We start from the raw sequence: 17,845 nt of genomic DNA on the forward strand, positions 1-17,845 counted from the left end.
CACATTTGTGGAGGAGATCCATTACTTTCTTTTTTTAATTTCCTTTTTTTTTTTTTTTTTTTAAGACAGAGTATTTCTCTGTCGTCCAGGCTGGAGTGTAGTGGCAAGGTCTCGGCTCAGTGCAGCCTGTACACCCTGTGTTGAAGTGATTCTCCTGCCTCAGCCTCCAGAATAGCTGGCATTACAAGCGCGCCACCATGTCTGGCTAATTTTTGTATAATTGGTAGAGATGGGGTTTCACCATGTTGGCCAGGCCGGTCTCAAACTCCTGGCTTGAAGTGATCCGCCTGCCTTGGCCTCCCAGAGTGCTGTGATTACACGTGTGAGCCACCATGCCTGGCCCAAGAAATACTCCTTACTATTTAAATGTTGAGACAATATACTTGAAAACAAAAATGATCTCCCCCCAAATGAAAAATCATCTCCACGACGATAATAAAGAAATAAAAACCATTTTATTAATAGACCAGACTGTAATGGGAAATAGAGGCAAACAGCTGAGAGGGTGAAAAGAGAGAAAGAAACTTCACTGTTCTATACAACCCATTAAGTACATGTTTTCAAGATAAACACTAATCAGTCCTCAGGGAAGAGGACTTGACAACACCCTTGGTCACACATAGTTCATCCTGGCTCTACTTGGTAATGGAGGTGACCATCTGTGTCACCTAACTAGCGTCATCCTGAGTGGGGGGAGAAACCCTGACCCATAAGTTTTGGCAAGTGTGAGTTTCACAACATGGCGACAGGTGCCTTCTCTGGTGAGGCTCCTACAATCCGACAGAAGCTGATGTCAGCAGTAAATAATAAAATTTAGAATATATGATTAAATACAGAATTTATTTGAAGGCAAATCCTGGAAATAGCCACGTGGAAACATCAACTCTAAATGAATGGGATCAGCGTTCCAAAGTAGAGACCTTAAGGTTTCACACACGGGGAAAGACACAGAAGCTTTAGCAGAATCACCACATTTTCCATTCAAGACCAGTGCATAGGGCGCAGCAACTTGATTGATTACGGATTGATACACTTCAAGGAAGGTTACTTTGTCACTACATAAGAAGGGACAATGATCGGAGGAGCTCTTATCTCTGGGGCTACTTCGACTTATTAATTACTTACAGGAAAACTCTTAGAAGTTGCGCCTGCATTCCACTGGACTCAGGTTGCATGACCACATTCCTCTCAAGGCTCAGAATTATCTCAAGGTCCATAGCCTTAAATTGAAGTTATTTGATGTTTGAATTATTTAATTTCCTACTGAGATACAAGTACTGTCTCGCTTGTTGTTTGCCTTTCAAAGAGAGCTCCCAAGTCCTTCAGAAATACATCCCTGGGTCATTAAGCTGAAAAAAGGTTTAGTTTCTAAAAAAAAACAAAGCTAGCCAGGCATGGTGGCTCATGCCTGTAATCCCAGCTACTCGGGAAGCTGAGGCAGGAGAATCACTTGAACTCGGGAGACAGAGGTTGTGGTGAGGAGAGATCGCGCCTTGCACTCAAGCTGGGTAACAAGAGAAAAACTCCGTCTAAAAAAGAAAACCTCAGAAGACGGAGAAAATGCATTTACAAATTTTCTAATTGAATGTTCTAAGAGACAAAAGGAAAGAAAAATCTCTTCATTTACTTTTAAAGGAGGAATGATACCTCTCATTTATTTGCTTGTCTGAGGCAGGGTCTAGCTTTGTCACCCAGGCTGGAGCGTGGTGGCGAGATCAGAGCTCACTGTAGCCTCCAACTTTCTGGCTCAGGTGATCCTCCCACCTCAGCGCCCGGAGCAGCTGGGACCACAGGTGTGGACTACCACCCCTGGCTGGTTTTCTTGATTTTTGGTAGAGATGAGGTCTCACTATGTTGCCCAGGCTGATTTCGAATTCCTGGGCTCAAGTGATCCTCCCGCCTCGGCCTCTCAAAGTGCTGGGATTAAGGGTGTGAGCCACCCCACCTGGCCCCGTCTTCTTAACATAAACACTTTAATGTAAATTAATGCCTAAACTCAATGTTAAGTCAATTCAATCTCAAGTCAATGCCTAATTGGCTCTAATGTCAATTAAAGCTTTATGATCTTCTATAGTCACTGTATTTGGAACAATTATCTCAAAAATGAATTTTATGATGTTCTGCAAGGATTGACCTCAGACTGAAGAGCTTGCCACACTTATGACATTTGTAAGATTTCTGTCCAGTATGGATTCTCTGATGCCTAATGCTGTGTGAACGTGAAGTCAAGACTTTGCCACAATCATCACACTTGAGGTTTCTCTCCTCCATGAATTCTCTTTTGTTTTGCATAGGATGAAGCTTGACTGAAGACCTTGCCGCAGTCATGACATTTGTAAGGTTTCTCCCCAGTATGAGTTCACTGATAAACTGCAAGGTGTGATCGATGTCTGAAAATTTTACCACATCTATTACACTTGTAAGATCTCTCTTCATTATGGATCCTCCAGTGATTTGCAATGGTTGTAGCATTACGGAAGACTTTGTGACAATCATCACATTTGCAGTTTCCCTGCACCATGGATTGCTTGATGATAAAAAAGTGACGACTTCCCACTAAAGGCTTTGCCCCACTCACTACACTTGAAAGGTTTCTCTCCAGTATAAACTCTCTGACATTGTGCAAGGTTTGATTGTTGATTAGAAGCCTTAGTATGAAGTCTATGACGATATGCAAGGTGTGCTTTTCTACTAAAAACCTTGCCACATTTATTACATGTGTAAGGTTTCTTTCCAGTATGAATTGCCTTATGCGTTACAAGGGCTGAATTTTGAGCTAAGGTCTTTCCACACTCATGAAATGTGTAAGATTTTCTCCAGGCCGGGCGCGGTGGCTCACGCTTGTAATCCCAGCACTTTGGGAGGCCGAGGCGGGCGGATCACGAGGTCAGGAGATCGAGACCACGGTGAAACCCCGTCTCTACTAAAAATACAAAAAAATTAGCCAGGCGTGGTGGCGGGCGCCTGTAGTCCCAGCTACTCGGAGAGGCTGAGGCAGGAGAATTGCTTGAACCCAGGAGGTGAAGCTTGCAGTGAGCCGAGATTGTGCCACTGCACTCCAGCCTGGGCCACAGAGCGAGACTCTGTCTCAAAAAAAAAAAAAAAAAAAAAAAAAGATTTTCTCCAGTATGAACTCTCTGATGTTGTGCAAGGCATAAATCACGGTGGAAAACCTTGTCACAGCCCTTACATTTGTAAGATTTCCCTCCAGTATGAAGTCTGTATGATGTGCAAGGTTTGCTTTTCTACTAAAAGCCTTGCCACATTTGTTACATGTGTAACGTTTCTCTCCAGTATGAACTCTTATGGCGTGAAAGGCATGAATTATCCCAGAAACCCTTGTCACAAACCTTACATTTGTATGACTTCTCTCCAGTATGAATTCTGCTGTGTGTTTCAAGTTGTGATCCTCAGCTGTAAACTTTGTCACATTCTTCACATTTGTAATGTTTCTGTCCAGTAAGAAGTCTATGATGACACTGAAGGGATGACTTCTGACTGAAGGTCTTGCCATACTCATTACACTTGTAAGGTTTCTCTCCAGTATGAACGCTATGGTGCCATGCAAGGTATTGCTTCTGATGAAACACTTTGCCACATACATCACATTTATAATGTTTCTCTCCTGAATGGGTTATGTGATGTCTCCTTAAATGTGAGCTATAATTAAAGGTTTTGCCACACTCATTACATTGGAAAGGTTTTTCCCTCATGTGTACTTCTTGTATTTGTGTGAATAGTGAAGAATAGAGGGAATTCTTCCCATACCTAATAGAAATATGGGTTTTGAGCCTACAACAAATTATTTGGGATGTTGAAGCTGAGGAAGCATCATTTATAGACTGGTCCACTTGATTACCAATTTTCCGTTCAGTCTGAAATACATGCAGTTCAGACAGATACAAATGAAAGCTTAATCCAACCTGATCTTTAATAGGCTTGTTTCCAGCATGCCTTTGATCATGTTGGTCTGGACTACCAGCCAACTCTTTGGTTTCTGTCATGGGTGCTTCTTGGCCATTTCTTTCAATTTCTTGCCACTGAAACTCAAAGTCATAAATATCTTTCTTGATTTCTGGGAAGTGAAAATATCCAATGTGATGACTTTCATGTCTTTCCAACGTCCGTGTGTGGTACACTTCTGTATTGCCTTGCCCTGTTGATGAGAACTCCAACATGGATTTTAAAGAGCTATCTAAAAAATATAAAGACCAATAGGTTTACAATTAAGTACAGATGGGAGGCCAGGCACAGTGGCTCATGCCTGTAGTCCCAGCACTTTGGGAGGCCGAGGCAGGCGGATCACGAGGTCAGGAGATCGAGACCATCCTGGCTAACATGGTGAAACCCTATCTGTACTAAAAATACAAAAAATTAGCCAGGTGTAGTGATAGGTGCCTATAGTCCCAGCTACTTGGGAGGCCAAGGAAGGAGAATGGCGTGAACCCTGGAGGCAGAGCTTGCAGTGAGCCGAGATCATGCCATGGCACTCCAGCCTGGGTGACAGAACAAGACTCCGTCTCAAAAAAAAAAAAAATACAGATGGTAAATAATAGTTAACATTGAAATGTGTAAATATTACACAAAAAGCAACAGTTATTTTAAACGTCCCAAAAGTGATCTTCAAAGTTTAAAAACACCCCATCTCTACTAAAAATACAAAAATTTCCCAGGCATGGTGGTGGGCGGCTGTAATCCCAGCTACTTGGGAAACCAAGGCAGGAGAATCACTTGAACCCAGGAGGTGGAGCTTGCAGTGAGTGGAGATCACGCCATTGCACTCCAGCCTGGGCAACAAGAGCAGAATTCCATGTCCAGAAAAAAAGAGTGAAGTTACCATGCTCACAGGCAGCCAGTGTGTGATTCTTGGTAACTGAAAAACTGTCAAGGAGATTATGTGAAGTCAGGGGCTTGAGACCAGCCTGGCCAACATGGTGAAAACCTGTCTCTACAAAAAATACAAAATTACCCAAGCCTGGTGGTGGACGCCTGTAATCCCAGATACTTGAGAGGCTGAGGCATGAGAATCACTTGACCCTGGGAGGTGGAGGTTACAGTGAGCCCAGACTGCTCCAGTGAACTCCAGCCTGGGCAATAGAGGCAGATGGAATTTAAGATGAAAGGGACTGAAAAAAGGCATGGGTGAGTGTGAGCCAACTTGTGAGGTAGGATGCTTCAGAATCACAGAAGACTGGCTACCACAATACCTGGTATTTCAGAAAACAAGGAGACAGAAGAATCCACCGAGGAATATCACTTTACGTGAGGAAGAGCCACCCCTAGCTCCTTTTCTTTGCCCTTCTTGGTGGCTTCCTTACATAGCATGAGTCTTTGGAAATCAATCCTGTGTGTAAAAAAAAATGAGATTTAATTTTTCTTTTTTCTTTTTTTTTTTTTTTTGAGATGGAGTCTAGCTCTGTCACCAGGACATGGTTCAGTGGCATGATCTCAGCTCACTGCAACCTCTGCCTCCCTGGTTCTAGCGATTCTCCTGCCTCAGCCTCTTAAGTAGCTGGGATTACAGGCAACCGCTGCCAGGCCCAGCTAACTTTTCTATTTTTACTAGAGATGGGGTTTTACCATGTTGGCCAGGATGGTCTCGATCTCCTGACCTTGAGATCTGCCCACCCAAGCCTCCCAAAGGGCCGAGATTACAGATGTGAGCCACTGCACCTAGCCGAGATTTAATGTTTAGAAATCACTCACTCCTTTCCTGTGACAAAACACACACACAGGGGAGACCTCACCAGGGACAAAGGCAGTCCTCTGCTGCCCACTGCACCAGAGATTATGCAGAAATAAGAACGTCCCACAGGAAGACCTACAAGGGTAATTTTGACCTGTTTTCAGATCTTGCTCTCCTCCTGGAAAAGTCCACACACACGCTGCAGCAGGACACAGATCTTCAGGGCACAGATCTGGCCCTAACCAAACCGCATGCAGAGCACAGCCCCCTCACCTCCCTGTGGATCACAGACTGACCTCAGCTCTCAACATGAAGGAAACTGCCTTGATGTTCCATGCTGGAGACAGATGAGAATCACTAGCGCCACTGTAAGTATTATTGAGGGTGGGTCCCATACTATGACAATAGCAATCTCTGATAAAACAGAATAAAAGATGTATTTGCAAAATGCCCGAGAACTGTAATGTGAAGTCAGGGTTGAGCTCCACTCAGAGGGCGCCAGCCAAGCAGTCCCACCTTCTGGCTCTGCTCTCCACCTGGGGATTTCTTGTCACCAGGATCCAGTGAACAGCAAAGGAGCTAAAAGAATCACACACAACTGGCAACATGGACCAGAGGTGGGGGTGAAGGTGGTGCTGCAATGTCAAGTAGGGGGCAGTGGGAGATCACAAAGGTTTCCATAGAGAAAGTAATATCAGAACAGAGACTTGGGGAAGAAAGGCTGCTTGTCACTTGCAGCTGAGGGGCCACAGAGTCCTAGGCAGAGGGACAGCCCAGGTGAAGGCCCTGAGACAGGAGCAACCCCAGTCCCAGAAAAAGGAAAGAAACCTGCGTGGCTGGAGCAGAGGGAGCAAGGAGGACACAGGCAGGAGATGAGGTCAGAGGGGTCCCGGGAGCCCAGACCCCTAAGGATGAGGTCTTGAAACATTTTTCCCCCACACCTCAAAATAAATTAGGAAATGATGTACTTTCCCACTCCTTTCATGTATACATGTAATTTTCTCTTTACATTATAAATTACAACCCTTACAAATAATGTAATTTATTTTCCATATTTAAAATACATGGTGTCAACCTCAGCTAAGCCCCCAAAAGTACAGTCACCCTCATCTGAGATGTGTAGGAGTGTAAGGGAAAGTGTTTGGGGTTTAGGAAGTCACTTATGGACACGTGAAGGTGGAGATGCCTGTTTGATGTCCCAGCAGAGAGCTGAGGAGACAACTGGACACAGGATTGTAGAACTCAGGGGAGAGGCCTGCAGGGGACACAGAGCCACGTAGGTGGGTTCAAGCTGTGAGATGATAAGGTTCAAGGTGATTTGAGTCTAATCCTGTTTTTCAGAGGACTGGAATCCTTTAAAATTCAAATTGCAACTAAGCATCACCCTCTCTTACAGGAAAAGCCACACACTCCATTGTGCCCATCATTTCAGGGGTCAGTGTCACTCTGACTGAGCTTTTCTGGTCTTCTCCCTCACCTGTATATTACAGGTGGGCTCACTGAGAGTCACAGCGGGGGACGTTTCACCAAGTTATCCTGAGAAGCTCTGAGTTTGGTAAGAAGGAGGAGTCGCTGATTTTCATGTGATGGCCAGGAAGGGTCAACAGGCTGCGCTGGTCATCCTCCTACAAAATTCCAGGACTGGCCACGTGTGGTGGCTCACTCCTGTTATCCTAGCACTTTGGAAGGCCAAAGCAAGCGCATCAGTTAAGCCGAGGAGTTTGAGACAAACCTGGCAACATGGTGAAACCCGTCTCCTGGATAGAGGAGAATCGGCCTCACAAAGTGCTGGGATGAGCCACTGCGCTCGGCCTATACATACATTTTTTTAAATTAAGAAATAAGGCGTGCATGGTGGCTCAAGACTGTAATCCCAGCACTTTGGGAGGCTGATGCTCTTGGATCGCTTTAGCCCTGCAGTTGGAGCCCAACCTAGAAAACAAGGCAAAACCCGGTCTCTACCAAGAACACAAAAATTGGCGCAGCGTGGTGGCGCGCGGCTGTGGTCCCAGCTACTCTAGAGGCTGAGGTGGGAGGATCCCTTGAGCCCAGGAGGTTGACGCTGCAGTGAGCTGTGATCCTGTCACCGCTCTCCTGCCTGCGCAGCAGAGACCCCATCTCCATTAAAAAAAAAAAAAAAGGAAGGCCGGGCGCGGTGGCTCAAGCCTGTAATCCCAGCACTTTGGGAGGCCGAGGCGGGTGGATCACGAGGTCAGGAGATGGAGACCATCCTGGCTAACATGGTGAAACCCCGTCTCTACTAAAAAATACAAAAAAAATTAGCCGGGCGTGCTGGCGGGCGCCTGTGGTCCCAGCTACTCGGGAGGCTGAGGCAGGAGAATGGCGTGAACCCAGGAGGTGGAGGTTGCGGTGAGCCGAGATCGCGCCACCGCACTCCAGCCTGGGGGACAGAGAAAGACTCCGTCTCAAAAAAAAAAAAAAAAAAGGAAACACATGGGTCCTGGGTCTAGGGGCAGGAAATCTAAAACCAATTAACGCGAACTTTCCAAAACTAGACTAAAAGGAAAAATCCCATCTTCCCACCCAAAGTAACGAAGGATCAAATGCTACTCTCCCTAGCGCCCTCCCCCTTTCACCAGGTCTCAGGTGGAAAGAGAAAGACCCCGGAGTGACCACGGCCAAGCACCGGCCACCCCTTCATCTGCATAGGGCACCCATCTGCTCTGGCCTCAGGCCAATGTACCTCAGTATTTCGTTGGCCAAGGGCTAAATTCTTCATCCAGATAAGGGGTAGCCCATAGGGACCTCAAAAAAAAAATACTTTAACCTCCAAAAACTTTGTAAATGGGGCTCTGGAGACGCTCGCTTGGGCCCACTCCCACCCTGTGGAGTGCTTTGATTGAGTAAAGTTCTGCTTTCGCCGCTTCATTCTTTTGTTACTTTGTGGGATTTTTTTTTTTCAATTCTATGTTTAATATCCAATTACCTGGAAACTTCACATTCCAGGCCTGCCTTCCGGGAACAGGGCGAGGGTGTAAAAAGAGGGTTGCCTCCAGGAGAAGCACGTTTTCCTAGGGTTGGAACTGTGGAGAAGCAGGGCCCTGCACGAGGAGGGAGGTGGGGGGCGATGGCGCCTTCGGACAGGGGTGGGGTCTGCAGGATCCCAAGACCGGGTAGAGGAAGTGGCCTTCCCGGGACTGGGGCTGCAGCGCTGCGCTCCAGGCGCCGATGAGAACAAGGCTGGGAGGCGCCCAGGGCGAGAGTCCAGCTCGCGGGTGAGGACTTGAAACAGCGCGAGGCGGGAGGACGGGTCCGGAAGGGTTTTGAGAAGGAAAGTTTCGCGACAGGAGATGTCTGCACAGCCCCACTGTAGAAAAGACGGGGACAGGACCAGCCTCAGGGCGACTTTAAACTCAAAAGGAAGAGACTCACAGACTCTCACCTAGACGTCTCAATTTGCTCTGAGTTGAGAAAGAGGGGCCAGAATTTCCAGGTCTGTGGGGACCCCCACGTCCCCAGTATAGCAGTGCCAGAGAACTGGGAAGCGCAAACTCCATGGGGCAACCTTCAGTCCACGCCATCAGCTTCAGGGTCTGTGCCAATCAGCACAGTACAGAAGCCAGACCCGCGGGAGACCCCCGAGGAGGTGGGTGGGGCCTGGGTCAGGCCAGGACGGGAGGTCAAGAGGTGGGCGGGGCCTGAGTCAACTGGAACTAATAAACACATTCAGTGGATTTGCACAATGCAATAGCAGCACCAAAAATTAGTTGAATTTACATAAATTAACAATAAAAAATTTTAAACGAAAATTAAAAAACACTTCCATTTGCTAGAGATCTTAAAGTAAGAAATACTTAGGAATAAACGTAAAAAAACAGAATTTCATACCTTGAAATCTACAAACATTGACCAAAATGATTAAAAACATATAGAGATACAACCCATATTGATGGTTTGGAAAAATTAATATTGTTAAGTTATTATATAAGCCAATGTGATTCAGATTCAACACACCTATGAAAATCCCTATCGGTTTTTGTTAAAGAAACAAAAAGCAGGCTGGGAAAAGTGACTCACGTCTGTTAGCCAGGCTGGTCTCAAACTCATGACCTCAAGTGATCTAGCCACCTTGGGTTCCTAAAGTGCTGGGATTACAGGTGTGAGCCACGCGCCTGGCCCATCCCCTTAACATAAACACTTTAATGTCAATTAAGTCTTCAACTGAATGTTTTAAGTCAACTCAAACTCAAGTCAATTCTGAATTGACTCTACTGTCAATTAATCCTTGATGGTTTGCTATGCTCATTGCATTTGTAACTATTACCTCAAAAATGAACGTTATGATATTCTGCAAGGAGTAACCTCGGACTAAAGACCTTGCCACACATAGGACGTTTGTAAGATTTCTGTCCAGTATGGATCCTCTGATATCTAATGTGGTGTGAACGTGAAGTAAAGGCTATGCCACAATTATCACATTTGTGAGGTTTCTCTCCTGTATGAATTCTCCCGTTTTGCAAAAGATGAAGCTTGACTGAAGACCTTGCCACAATCATCACATTTGTAAGATTTCCCTCCTGTATAAGATCACCAATGAACTGCAAGGTATGAATGATGTCTGAAAAACGTGCCACATTTATTACACTTGTAAGGTCTCCTTCATTATGGATTCTCCAATGTTTTGCAATGGTTGTAATATTACTGAAGACTTGATGACAATCATTACATTAGTCAAGTTTCTCTGTGCCATGGATTGCTTGATGGTGAGTAAGTGTTGACTGACCACTAAAGACTTTGCCACACTTATTACACTTGCACAGTTCCTTTCCAGTGTGAATTCCAGTTGTGTTGGTCCAGGTGTGAATCACACCCGAAATCCTTGTCACAAACCTTAAATTTGTATGGTTTCTCTCCAGTATGAACTCTCCTATGAATTTCTTTTCTTTTCTTTTTTTTTTTTTGAGATGGAGTCTCGCTCTGTCGCCCAGGCTGGAGTGCAGTGGCACAATCTCGGCTCACTGCAAGCTCTGCCTCCCGGGTTCACGCCATTCTCCTGCCTCAGTCTCTCCGAGTAGCTGGGACTACAGGCGCCCACCACCACGCCCGGCTAATTTTTTGTATTTTTTAGTAGAGACGGGGTTTCACTGTGTTAGCCAGGATGGCCTCCATCTCCTGACCTTGTGATCCGCCCGCCTCGGCCTCCCAAAGTGCTGGGATTACAAGCGTGAGCCACCGCGCCCGGCCTCTCCTATGTATTTCAAGGAGTGATTTGAAATTGAAAACTTTTGTCACATTCTTCACATTTGTAAGGTTTCTCTCCAGTATAAAGTCTATGATGACATGCAAGGTTTGATTGTTGCCTAAAAACCTTGCAAATTAATTATACTTCTAAGATTTCTTTCCAGTATGAAGTCTATGATGACGTTCAAGGTTTGATTTTCGATTGAAAACCTTGCCACACTCATTACACTTGTAAGGTTTCTCTCCAGTATGAAGTCTATGATGACATGCAAGGTTTGATTTGTGATTAAAAACCTTGCCACATTCATTACACTTGTAACGTTTCTCTCCAGTATGAATGACCTTATGCATTACAAGAGATGAATTTTGAACAAAGGTCTTGTCACACTCATTACACTTGTAAGGTTTCTCTCCAGTGTGAATTACAGTATGTTGTGCCAGGTGTGAATCACGTCTGAAAGCCTTGTCACAAACCTTACATTTGTATGGTTTCTCTCCAGTGTGAATTCTCCTATGTCTTTCAAGGTGTGATTTGCGACTGAAAACTTTGTCACATTCTTTACATTTGTAAGGTTTCTCTCCAGTATGAACTCTATGATGACGTGCAAGGTTTGACTGTTGATTAAAAACCTTGCCACATTCATTACACTTGTAAGGTTTCTCTCCAGTATGAATTGCCTTGTGAACTAACAGGGCTGAATTGTGACTGAAGGTCTTGCCACACTCATTACACTTGTAAGGTTTCTCACCAATATGACATCTATGGCATGCAAGGTATCGCTTCTGATGAAAGACCTTGCCGCATACATCACATTTATACCGTTTGTCTCCTAAATGGATTATCTGATGTTTTTTTAACAGTGAGCTACAATTAAAGGCTTTGCCACTCTCATTACGTTGGAAAGATTTTTCTCTAGTGTGTACTTCCCATTTTTGTGTGAGTAATGAAGACTGGAGGAAATTATTCCCATACTTATTAGAAATATGGGTTTTGGGCCTACAGGAAATTCTTTGGGATCTTGAAACTGAGAAAGCATCCTTGATAGCCTTCTCAACTTGATTACCAATTTTCCCTTCGGGGTGAAATATGTGCAGTTCAGGCAGATGCGAATAAAAGCTTGATCCAAGCTGATCTTTAATAGGCTTGTTTCCAGCATGCCTTTGATCATATCGCTCTGTACTACTCGTCAACTGTTTGATTTCTGTCATGGGTGCTTCATGGCCATTTGTTTCATCTTCTTGCCACTGAAACACAAAGTCATGAATATCTTTCTCAATTTCCTGGAAGCAAGTATCTCCAGTGTGATGACTTGCATGTCTTTGCAATGTCCCTGTGTGGATCACTTCAGTAGTGCCTTGCCCTGTTGATGAGAACATGTTCATCATGCATTTGGAAGAGATATCTACAAAATATAAACACCAATAGGTTTCAAATTAAGTACGGAAGTTATACAATACTGAAATGTGTAAATATTACACAAAAAACAATACTTATTTTAAACTTCCCAAACGTGATTTTCAAAGTTTAGGAACACAAAAGGAGTCAGATTTTTTAATAAATAAAGGGTGATTGCATGTGCTTCAAATCATTTTTATGGAAGCCTATTTCCAATATCATGACAAAACACTGTCAGGGCACAAACATTTGTAAGGCAAAAAGTAAGGAGTATTTTTCTACTGTGACCCTAAAGTGTACCACACTTTGCAAAAAACATATCACTGTCACATCAAAGAAGAGAAAAATATATATTCTTCGTATTTACAGGGTACTTAGTGTATACAAATAAATGCTAAAACACCAGACAAGGTACTATTTTTGTAAATAATCCACAACAAGCTCCTGTAAGGATAATCAAAATCAATGGAAATTCTGTATTGTCAAAGAATCATAGCACTGAGAAGATAAGAAAATATTCCAAAAATTAGGCAGGTGTGGTGGCCCACGCCTTTAGTCACAGCTACTCAAGTGGCTGATGCACAAGAATTGCTTTAAGCCAAGAGGCAAAAGTTGCAGTGCACCAACATCGCACCACTGCACTCCAGCCTGGGTGACAAACTGAGACTCCGTCTCTAAAGAAACAAGGCAGGGCATAGTGGTTCACACCTGTAATCTCAGTATTTTAGGAGGCCGAGGCAGGCAAATCACCTGAGGTCAGGAGTTCGAGACCAGCCTGGCCAACATGGTAAAACCCCTTCTCTACTAAACATACAAAAAGTAGCCAGGTGTGGTGGTGGGCACCTGTAATCCAAGCTACTTGGGAGGCTGAGGCAGGAGAATTGCTTGAACCCGGGAGGCCAAGATTGTGGCGAGCTGAGATTGTGCCACTGGGCTCCACCCTGAGTGACAGAGTGAGACTACATCTCAAAAAAGAAAAATGTTAACACTATATTTTTCTAAATAACTGTTACAAAATTACCTATATCCATGTGGAACAGGCACTTTGTGACTTTTTAAAAAAGTTTTGTATTTTTATTTTTTTGAGATGGAGTCTCACTCTGTCACCAGCCAGAGTGCAATGGCACGATCTTGGCTCACTGCAGCCTCTGCCTCCTGGGTTCAAGCAAGTCTCTTTTCTCAGCCTCCTGAGTAGCTGGAATTACAGACATGCACCATCATGCCCGGTTAATTTTTGTATTTTTAGTAGAGATGGGGTTTCTTTTTTTTTTTTTTGAGAAGGAGTCTCGCTCTGTCGCCCAGGCTGGAGTGCAGTGGTGCAATCTCAGCTCACTGCAAGCTCCGCCTCCCGGGTTCACGCCATTCTCCTGCCTCAGCCTCTCTGAGTAGCTGGGACTACAGGCGCCCGCCACCACGCCGGCTGATTTTTTTGTATTTTTAGTAGAGACGGGGTTTCACCGTGGTCTCGATCTCCTGACCTCGTGATCCGCCCACCTTGGCCTCCCAAAGTGCTGGGATTACAAGCGTGAGCCACCGCGCCCGGCTAGAGATGGGGTTTCACCATATTGGCCAGGCTTGTCTCAAACACCTGACCTCAGGTGATCCACATGTCTCAGCCTCCTGAAGTCCTGGGATTACAGGCATGAGCCACTGTGCCCGGCAACACTTTGTGACATTAACAAGTGGAGTGTGTCGGTTATATTGCATATCACATACCAAAAACTCACAGGTAAAGTCATAAAAATCAGTTAATAAAATATTGATAAATATTTTCTGGCTTGATAAAACAAGCCAGAAAATAATAAGTACATGTGTGCAGCCTGCAGAACTGTAAACAATTCCCCATTAAGAAAAAAGCCACAACTTGTACTTACCACCAGTACACAACATAAGAACTGAAATACATGTTAAGATCACTACTTTCTGATGTATGAGGTCAAAAATATATACAGCACTATAAGGAATAAGAATTGACTAATGTCCGGGCATGGTGGCACATGCCTGTAATCCCAGCACTTTGGGGGTCTGAGGCAGGTGAATCACGAGGTCAGAAGCTCGACACTAGCCTGGACAACATGGCGCAACCCCATATCTACTAAAAATACAAAAACATTAGCTGGGCATGGTGGAGGGTACCTGTAATCCCAACTACTTGGGAGGCCGAGGCAGGAATCGTTTGAACCTGGGAGGCAGAGGCTGCAGTGAGCTGAGATCATGCCACTGCACTCTAGCCTGGGCAACAGGATGAGACTCCATCTCAAAAAATAAAATAAGATAAATAACTACTTCTCAAATAAGCTTTGGTAGATTTAGTATTCTCTAATAGGGCGTTCCCGCAGATGCGGACTTTGGAAGGATTTAGTCATAAGTGTTTACAACTCGTTAATAAGACTGGTACCTTTAGGAAGAGACATTAAAGAGCTCACTGCCTGTTCCTCTTTCCACCATGTCAGGACATGGCAGGAAGATGGCTGGGCTAAACCATGAAGAAGGCTCTCACCAGGAACCAATTTTGCTGGCACCTTGCTCTTGGATTTCCCACTTTCCAAATTCATAAGAAATAAATGTCTGTGTCTGCAGCTATTTCCTTTTTGTTTGTTTTTGAGATCCAGTCACGCTCTATCACCCAGGCTGGAGTGAACTGGCAGGATTCTCCTACCTCCGGTGATTCTCCCTCCTCAGCCCAGAGTCTCAATCTGTCTCATGGGCTGGAGTGCGGTGGCATGATCTTGGCTCACTGCAACTTCCACCTCCCGGGTTCAACTGATTCTCCTGCCTCAGCCTCCCAAGTAGCCGGGATTACAGGCACATGCCACCATGTACAGCTAATTTTTGTATTTTTAGTAGAGACGGAGCTCACCATGTTGGCCAGGCTTGTCTCAAACTCCTGACCTCAAGTGATTGGCTCGTCTCAGCCTCCCAAAGTGCTGGGATTACAGGTGTAAGGCACTGCACCTGGCCCATTTTTAGCATTTAGTACATTTGAGATTTCACCATGTTGGCCGGACTGGTCTCAAACTCCTGACCTCAAGTGATCTACCCACCTCGGCCTCCCAAAGTGCTGGGATTAGAGGAGTGAGCCACCTCGGCCGGCCGGTCTAAGCCATTTCTGACAGGACAGTGAAATGGCTGAGACAGGAACGGGAGCATATCATCATCAACATCACCAAAAGCTGACAAATCTTATTAAACAAAGGAAGTTAAGAGTCTGTACTGTAAAACTTGCAATACTTGAAGCCATCTAATAGCACTAACATGTTTTTTTTTTTTTTTTTTTTTTTGAGACGGAGTCTCGCTCTGTCACCCAGGCTGGAGTGCAGTGGCGCAATCTCGGCTCACTGCAAGCTCCGCCTCCCGGGTTCACGCCATTCTCCTGCCTCAGCCTCTCCGAGTAGCTGGGACTACAGGCGCCCGCCACCACGCCCGGCTAATTTTTTTGTATTTTTAGTAGAGACGGGGTTTCACCGTGGTCTCGATCTCCTGACCTCGTGATCCGCCCGCCTCGGCCTCCCAAAGTGCTGGGATTACAAGCGTGAGCCACCGCGCCCGGCCGCACTAACATGTTTTAAAAACCTTGAGACAGGCCGGGCACAGTGGCTCACACCAGTAATCCCAGCATTTTGAGAGGCTGAGGCAGAAGGTTCATGAGGTCAGGAGATTGAGACCATCCTGGCTATCAAGGTGAAACCCCGTCTTTACTAAAAAATACAAAAAAATTATCCCGGCGTGTTGGCGGGCGCCTGTAGTCCCAGCTACTTGGTGGGCTGAGACTGGAGAATTGTTGGAACCTGGGATGTGGAGGTTGCAGTGAGCCGAGATCACACGACTGCACTTTAGCTTGGGTGACAGAGCGAGACTTTGTCTCAAAAAAAAAAAAAAAAAGAAATGAAACAAGGCTAAAAAGTAACTCCAACTCACAAACATATATAAAGTTCTCCAGTAAAGGTAAATAAAAAAAAGATAGGCCAGGTGTGATGTTTCATGCCCGTAATCCCAGCACTTTGGGAGGACGAGTCAGGCAGATCACCTGAGGTCAGGAGTTCGAGACCAGCGTGACCAACAAAGAGAAACCCTTCCTCTACAAAAAATGCAAAATTAGCTGGGTGTAGTGGTGCATGTTTGCAATCCCAGCTACTCAGGAGGCTGAGGCAGGAGAATTGGTTGAACCTGGGAGGTGCAAGTTGTGGTGAGCCAAGATAGCAGCATTGCACTTCAGTATGGGCGACAAGAGCAAAATTCTGTCTCATAAATACATAAATTAATTAATTAATAAGAGGACAGATACAGAAACTGGCATACGTGTACCTTTTGTTCAGAACTAAATTTTTATAATATTATTTAAAATAAAAAGGCATGAAAAAACACTGTACATATATGTTACCAGAAATGCAACATACACAGAAATAATTCTGACAAAAATAAAAAAGTTTCTAAAAAGGCTGGGCACAGTGGCTCACACCTGTAATCGCAGCACTTTGGGAGGCCGAGGTGGATGGATCATGAGGTCAAGAGATTGAGACCATCCTGGCTAACACAGAGAAACCCCATCTCCACTAAAAATACAAAAAGAAATAGCTGGGCATGGTGGTGGGTGCCTGTAGTCCCAGCTGCTCGGGAGGCTGAGGCAGGAGAATGGTGTGAACCCAGGAGGTGGAGCTTGCAGTGAGCTGAGATCGCGCCACTGCACTCCAGCCTGGGCTACAGAGTAAGACTCCGTCTCAAAAAAAAAAAAAAAAAATTCTAGAGGAGAGTAGTTTTTGCAGGTTATGAAACTTTTTTATTTATTTATTTGAGATGGAGTCTCACTCTGTCTCCCAGGCTGGAGTGCGATGCTATGGTCTCTGCTCACTGCAACCTCTACTTCCTGGGTTCAAGCAACTCTCGTGCCTCAGCCTCCCGAGTAGCTGGGATTACTGCCACCTACCACCGTGCCTGGATAATTTTTGTAATTTTAGTAGAGACTAAGTTTCACCATGTTAACCAGGTCGGATTTGAACACCTGACCTCAGGTGATCTGCCCAACTCGGTCTCCCAAATTACTGGGATTATACGCATGAGCCACTACAACTGGCCAGGTTATGAAAATTTTAGGTTTCATTATTATGCTATAACTTTAAGATTTTTTTTTTTTTTTTGAGACAGAGTTTCGCTCTTGTTGCCCAGACTGGAGTGCAATGGCACGATCTCGGATCACTGCAACCTCTGCCTCCCAGGTTCAAGCAATTCTGCCTCAGCCTCGCGAGTAGCTGGGATTACAAGTGCCTGCCACCACACCTGGCTAATTTTGTATTTTTAGTAGAGACAGGCTTTCTCCATGTTAAGACTGGTCTTGAACTCCTGACTTCAGGTGATCCACCCACGTCGGCCTCCCAAAGTGCTGGGATTACAGGCGTGAGCCACTGCGCCTGGCCAAGTTTAAGATATTTAACATACCTGCAACAATAACCACTTCCCAAAACTACTTCTCCTCTAGAACTTTATTTTTGTCGAAATTATTTCTGTGTATGTTGCATTTCTGGTAACATATATGTACAGTGTTTTCTCATGCCTTTTTGTCTATA

General features: G+C 45.0%; 1 protein-coding gene and 2 pseudogenes across 2 annotated transcripts in view; all 3 read right to left on the reverse strand.

Moving 5' to 3' along the window:
* Positions 1-472: 472 nt before the first annotated feature.
* LOC129459534 (putative zinc finger protein 137) lies at positions 473-3,266 on the reverse strand (annotated as a pseudogene).
* On the reverse strand, positions 2,732-8,499 carry LOC129460748 (putative protein ZNF321; annotated as a pseudogene).
* A 1,760-nt stretch (positions 8,500-10,259) lies between these two features.
* LOC129460707 (zinc finger protein 701) overlaps positions 10,260-17,845 on the reverse strand; it is a 41,782-nt gene continuing 34,196 nt past the window's right edge. Inside the window, exon 3 of one of the 2 annotated variants that reach the window (XM_063615646.1) lies at positions 10,260-12,291. In XM_063615646.1, the coding sequence (XP_063471716.1) occupies positions 11,036-12,274 (1,239 nt within the window). In that variant the 5' untranslated portion in view covers positions 12,275-12,291 and the 3' untranslated portion in view covers positions 10,260-11,035. The remainder of the gene's footprint in view (positions 12,292-17,845) is intronic. The other variant, XM_055238967.2, reaches the window with a different exon arrangement.

Source organism: Symphalangus syndactylus, chromosome 13 (assembly GCF_028878055.3).
Source record: "Symphalangus syndactylus isolate Jambi chromosome 13, NHGRI_mSymSyn1-v2.1_pri, whole genome shotgun sequence".
Lineage (NCBI taxonomy): Eukaryota > Metazoa > Chordata > Mammalia > Primates > Hylobatidae > Symphalangus > Symphalangus syndactylus.